The sequence below is a fragment of the Chionomys nivalis genome, chromosome 11 (genome assembly GCF_950005125.1).
Source record: "Chionomys nivalis chromosome 11, mChiNiv1.1, whole genome shotgun sequence".
NCBI classification, from domain to species: domain Eukaryota; kingdom Metazoa; phylum Chordata; class Mammalia; order Rodentia; family Cricetidae; genus Chionomys; species Chionomys nivalis.
This window is the reverse complement of record NC_080096.1, coordinates 41,375,659-41,381,658: the sequence shown is the minus strand read 5'-3', so window position 1 is coordinate 41,381,658 and position 6,000 is coordinate 41,375,659. Positions and strand designations below refer to the sequence as shown.

The 6,000-nt window shown below is 52.0% G+C and overlaps 1 protein-coding gene across 2 annotated transcripts in view; it reads left to right on the top strand.

The window, feature by feature from the left end:
- Positions 1-3,475: 3,475 nt before the first annotated feature.
- Positions 3,476-6,000, top strand: part of Usp24 (ubiquitin specific peptidase 24) — a 138,867-nt gene continuing 136,342 nt past the window's right edge. For both annotated transcript variants that reach the window (XM_057785576.1, XM_057785575.1), the window contains exon 1: positions 3,476-4,137. In XM_057785576.1, the coding sequence (XP_057641559.1) occupies positions 3,823-4,137 (315 nt within the window). In that variant the 5' untranslated portion in view covers positions 3,476-3,822. The remainder of the gene's footprint in view (positions 4,138-6,000) is intronic.

The following is a 6,000-nucleotide window of genomic DNA, read 5'->3' as shown; positions in this document are numbered from 1 at the left end:
TATATTAACTGAGAGCAAGACTCAACTCTTTGTTTCGAAGGTTGCTCTTGCTAACGCCCAGACAGCAGCACCCCTCTTCTCTCCACACATGTTTAAAGGGTTCCTATTCTGTCAGGTGAAATTCAAACTCTCATTGCAGTTCACATGGCCTTCTAGGCTCTTGTGTCTGAGTATTTTTGTAGCTTCCTTTCTCCTGTCTCTAGAACCAGCACTTCAGCCATAGTCCCCTGACTTTCAATTCCTCTAAATATCTATTTCTTCTCTCAGTATTTGCACATGCTATTTCTATCACGTGGAACTTTCTCTTCTCACATTCCTGTTCTGGGCTTCCCTACTTTCGTCCACACTAGAGTTAAAACACCACTTCCTTTCTAGGTGCCCTGGTCTTGGTAATTTCTCTTTGCCCCTTATCCCACGAAATTCTATCAAGACCTTTATCATAGTTTATTTACAGCTATCTCCCTCTATAAACAATAAGTTCAAGAGAACAGAAGCTGTGCGTTGGCTCACAACTGTCCTCAGCTCAGAATGAACACTGAGTGGAAATGACTGATGTCAGAGTCCTTCACGCCTTGCCCTCAAGGTGGTCCATCACATGCCACGTCTAGCCTTCTTAGCTTCCTCTTCTTTAGGTTTCTTTTTTGCTTGCTTGTTTTTTGAGACAGGGTTTCTCAGTGTAACTGCCCTAGCTGCCCAGGAACTAGCTCTGTAGACCAGGCTGGCCTCGAACTCACAGAGATCCACCTGCCTCTGCCTCCTGAGTGCTGAGATTAAAGGTGTGTGACCCCTAGGCTTCTTTAGGTTTCTAAAGAAGACATCTGTAAAATGGGTGTAATTTTTTTTTTTTTTTTTTTTTTTTGGTTTTTCGCAACAGGGTTTCTCTGTGGTTTTGGAGCCTGTCCTGGAACTAGCTCTGTAGACCAGGCTGGTCTCGAACTCACAGAGATCCGCCTGCCTCTGCCTCCCAAGTGCTGGGATTAAAGGCGTGCGCCACCACCGCCCGGCTAAATGGGTGTAATCTAAATATCTTTACTTTTTTAAAACTTTCTGGATTTGGGGGCAATTAAAATAAAAATGTAAATGAAAACATGAATATTCATACCACAGGACCCACTTATAACCCCCAATTTAGCAGGATATGTATGTATGTATTTTATGACTAGGACTCCTGTAGCCTAGAATGGCTTCAGACTATGTAGCTGAGGATGATCTTGAACTCTTGATCCTCCTGTCTCAGCCTGCAGGCTGGTATGACAGGCATGAGCTACCACACCCGGCTTACTCAACAAGATTTGCTTTTTTTTTTTTTAAATGCAAAAAAAAGCCCGGTGTTACTCTTTCATCCTCAAATGACACTCTGGCTTTTCAGTCACTCCAGGATCTGATTCAAAACTGGCCTTCCTTGTTTTTTTGTAGGCTTTTGTGGCTCTTTTCCAGTTTTCATCACAGACTTTGTTTTTCTCTGCTTCCTCCTCTCAGCCAAGTGCAGCTTCCTCTGTCGTGTTCTGTAAGCCTGCCACTGTTGATGAGTCCTTTTATGTGCCATCTGAATGGCTCGGCTCTGTCTCATTACCTCTGCAGTTCTAGCTCCAGTCTTAGTGGCAAATGTTTTGTTGTTGCTGTTACTATCTCTGCTCATCTAATTCATTTAGTAATTCAGCTGCTGGTTTAACTCTGCAAACACAGGGTAGAATGCTAAGGGTTCACTTAGCCTTTGATCATCAAATGGTCTTTTTGCACCCCAGGGCATCACAAGCCATCACAGACTTGACTTGGTAACTGGTACACTTGGTTTTGTGACAAGGTTTTGCTCTGTAGTTCAGTATACTCTTGAACTGAGATCCTCCCTGGCTCAGCTTCCTGAGTGCTGGGATTTCAGGTGTCCTGACCTGCGGTATATCCTCTATGACAGGTTGCTTACCTCAAAGTACTTTTGTTCTTCTTTTTAAATGTGCATTGGTATTTGACCTACATGTATATCTGTGTCAGTTCCCCTGGAACTGGTGTTACAGACAGTTGTGAGCTGCCATGTGGAAGCTGGGAATTGAACGGGATCCTAGTGCTCTTAGCCACTGAGCCATCTCTCCAGCCTCACTACTTTTATTCTTTATCTACTATAAGTACTTAAAACTTCATTGAATCGCCGCCCCGCCCCCAGAACTTGTTATCCCTTAATTAAACTTTATGTAGGTGTCCACTCTGTGACCAAATCCAATACCTAGACTTTAATAAGAAAAACAGAAATAGTGCATTTCTTTACAATGATAAATTCGCCCATCCAGCAAGTCAAATCGCTGGTGTTGGTAAACTAAGCGTCAGGTTACTAGGCAAGAAATCATCACGGTCTAAGGAAAAAGATACTGGCAGACAGAACGCAGATAAAAGTTCTGAGTATTTTCCACAATTTTAGATTTGGGGTATGTGGAGAAATGGTTTAACGGCGTGAGAAGGAAAGGCTGGGGGAACTTTGGGTTCAAGAATAAACCAGTGAAGAGGATCATAGGCGATGAACTAAACAATTAATGCGGAGAGAAGGAAAAGAACCAGGCTCTCAGAAGAGAACCTAGAAGAAACGGGATTTAGAGGAAACTGAGGTGGGTAAAAGGGCAGAGGGAACTAGCAAAAAATGACTCGGCAATGCCAATGGTGAAGTGGAAATAGGAGACAAAACGCTAGACAAAAGCCGGAAGACAGAAACAGAGGTGAGTCCAAAGACAGAAAACGCCCTGGGCTGAAGAGTGAAGTAGAAAGGCGGGTTGGTGGTCAGAACCAGGATGGGACAGACGCCCAGCATGTTTCGGAGGACGACAATGCAGTTTGCATTTTCAGATGTTTTCATACAGAGCACCGAGATTTCTATTTCGGATTGGGGTGATGGTGGGTGGTGTATTTTAGATTTTTCATGGATTTCAGCTAAAAAGTCTGGTAAAGTTTAGTCAGGTTTGGTGGGACAGGTGGTCAGTGTCGTTAAGAAGATCCGGTCAGGAGAGGGAGTTCAGGGTCTGAGGGTCTCCGGAGAAGAAGGCTGGAGGGTGGGAGGCCCATGGTGTGTGGAGGTGCTCGTCGCGCGGAGCCGGGCACCGGTGTCCGTGGGCGGCGAGAAGGGCTTCGGCGGCGCGTGGGATCACTTTCCTCGGACCGCAGAACACTTCAGGAGGACCGAGCAGGGCTCCGGGAGCGGCTGCTGGAGTCGCCCGCTATGAGACGCGAGTGGCATCAGGCCACGGAGGCCCGAGCGGTGGCGGATCTCAGCGCCGCCGCTAGCGAGCCGCTCGGCGTCCGCCCCTCCCGTCCCAGAGGGGACCTGTTGCCGGGGAAGGGGCGGGCGGAGGCGCCGGCGGAGGACTCTCGCTCTCGCCCGGCGCGCCGCGGCCTCTCACCTCAGCCACGCTCCGCGCGCGCCCCTCCTTGGCCCTCGCCTTGGAGAAGCACACCCCCACACACACACACTCACACCCACACACGCGCACACACACGCCGCGCCGCGCAGCCCGCGCCCGGGAACGGCCCGCCGAACGCCGCTAGTGCTGCTTCCGGGAGCGGAGGCGCGGTCCCGCGAGGAGGAGGAGCAGGCCAACATGGCGGCGCGCAGGGCTGGGCCGGCCGGTTGCTCCTGAGAGCCTCACAACTCCGGCTCGGCTCGAGGCGCCCACGCACGCGTCCAACCCTGGCCCCGCGGCCGCGGAGCGCGCGGGGCAGGAGCGTAGGGGCCCCCGCCCGGGTGCGGGGCAGGCGCCGAAGCAGCGCGGTGCGGTCCACCAGGCCCGGGAGCCGTAGCTTTGCCGCCCGCCCGCCGGCCGGCGCGGCTCTGAAGCCGGAGCCATGGAATCGGAGGAGGAGCAGCACATGACCACGCTGCTGTGCATGGGCTTCTCGGACCCGGCCACCATCCGCAAGGCCCTGCGCCTGGCCAAGAACGACATCAACGAGGCCGTGGCGCTGCTCACCAACGAGCGGCCGGGCCTGGACTACGGCGGCTACGAGCCCATGGATAGCGGGGGCCCCAGCCCGGGGCCGGGCGGCGGCCCACGGGGCGACGGCAGCGGGGACGGCGGCGGGCCTTCCCGCGGCGGGAGCAGCGGAGGTGGCGGCGGCTTCGACCCCCCACCAGCCTACCACGAGGTGGTGGACGCGGAGGTGAGTGGCGCTGGTTGTCCTGACCTCGCGGGAGAGGCGACTGCGCTCGAGTCCCGTGGGCAGGGAGCGCAGCCCGCCCGGCTCGCAGCGGGACTCTTGGGCGGGGACTGTAACAAAACTGGGGGAGGGGGTTACAGAGATAGCAGCCCGGCCTCTGGTCAGAGACGGGGTCACTAGACCGGGGTCAGATGGGGAGAAGGGCTTTGGGGGAGAAGTCTGCCGGCATGGAGTTAGGTACACGGACCTGGGCTGTGGAGGGGTCTCCTGGGCTATCTGCTGAGTAGGGGTACGGCCCCTAGAAGCATGCGAAGGAGGGTCCACATTTCCACTTTCTCCTGGCTTGGGAGATGGGAAGGGCATGAATATCAGGTGTCAAAACGGGGGACTTGGTGGACGGGTATTTGTGGCACTTGATTTCCTTGAAGGATTCGGGTAGGTACCAGGTTCAGAGTCAGAAATAGTGCAATAGGCCAGCCAGAGTAGAGGCCTTTGCCGGGTCACACAGGAGAGTTGTTTGGGGTCAGAAAAAGGGTTTGGGTTTTTAAGCCAACCTTCAGAAAGAGGACAGTGCCCCCCAAAATGAGGAGGGCCTAGACAGGACCAGCGCTGGTGGGAATGAATGCAAGGCGAAGTAGCAGGTCTGTCTGTTACAAGGTCTGCCTTGAAGGGATGGGCTTCTCTAAGGTCAGGTGTGTGCTGACAGGTAGCGGAGCTGGATGGAGAAAAAGAGTGATGAGAAGCTTGGGCAGAAGAGGAGCAAAGGAAGGACCAGAAGGTCAGGAATGGGAGGTTGAAGCTGGGACCCGGCGTGGGTAAGGGGAGTACAGACACAGATGAGGGGAAGTTAGAGTTGAGGAAAGGATGTACCTAGGGAGGTTGATGGAGGGGGGGGGGGCGTGGACCCGAGAGGAGAAGGGGAAGGACTGAAGAGCCTAGAGAAGGGAGAGACTCTGGTGCGTTTGATCAGACACCTCAAAACTTACGTAGTGAAAACTAGGCCTTTTAGTGCTTTGGTTTACAATGTGATCAAGGAATGTGGGAGAGGATGACAAGCTTGCCAAAACAAGGAAGCCGTGGTGTTTATGATTAATTTGCAGAAAAATGGCTGGCCTCTAACACAGAGATCCGCCTGCCTCTGCCTCTCAGGTGCTGGGATTAAGTGTGCGCCACCACCGCCTTGAATGAAAGTGACAATTCTTAAGTCACTCTTACTGCCAGCCCCCAGCACTCCTCCCCTTGCTCTTTCCAGACTTGACCTATTTTGAAATCAAGAAGCAAGCTATCACCTTTTCTGAACATGTTTGTACGAGTCTGCAAAGCTCGGTGTTTTCATCATGTGAGAAATTTTATTTTCTGTTCCTGCTTTTAATCGCCTATGATTGAAAGTCAACACAAGTTAGAGTACTTGCAGCACGTTAAATTAGCTTACTTCCTGTCCATTTAAGTTAGAAGATTCTCGAGTGGCTTCTTTGAAGTGAACAGCAGACGACAAGTTTGCTTTCAGGTAAAATCCAGAGACTCTCTCTGTCTTTAATTTCCCCCGCCATGTGGTTTGGGGCTCTGGGAGGCTGGAGCACTGAGTTGTGAGAGCCCCTGAGGACTAACTAGTTTTGATGAGGGCTGCTCTACTCGTGTGATACACTGGCAGGGTAAGGCTGACTTCTGATACCATAGGTACCACCAGTGTGGTAAGAGTAAGCTCAGTTTTAAAGCCATCACCCGTGCCACCCGTGCAGCTTGTGCGTCCTTGTCACATAAGTAGTTGGGAAATGTGGCTTCTGAAAGGCCTGTCAGTTTCTGGTCTAGGTATTCCGTACATTTTACTAATCCTCAGTAAAAATAGTTACTGCATCACTGTTTTAG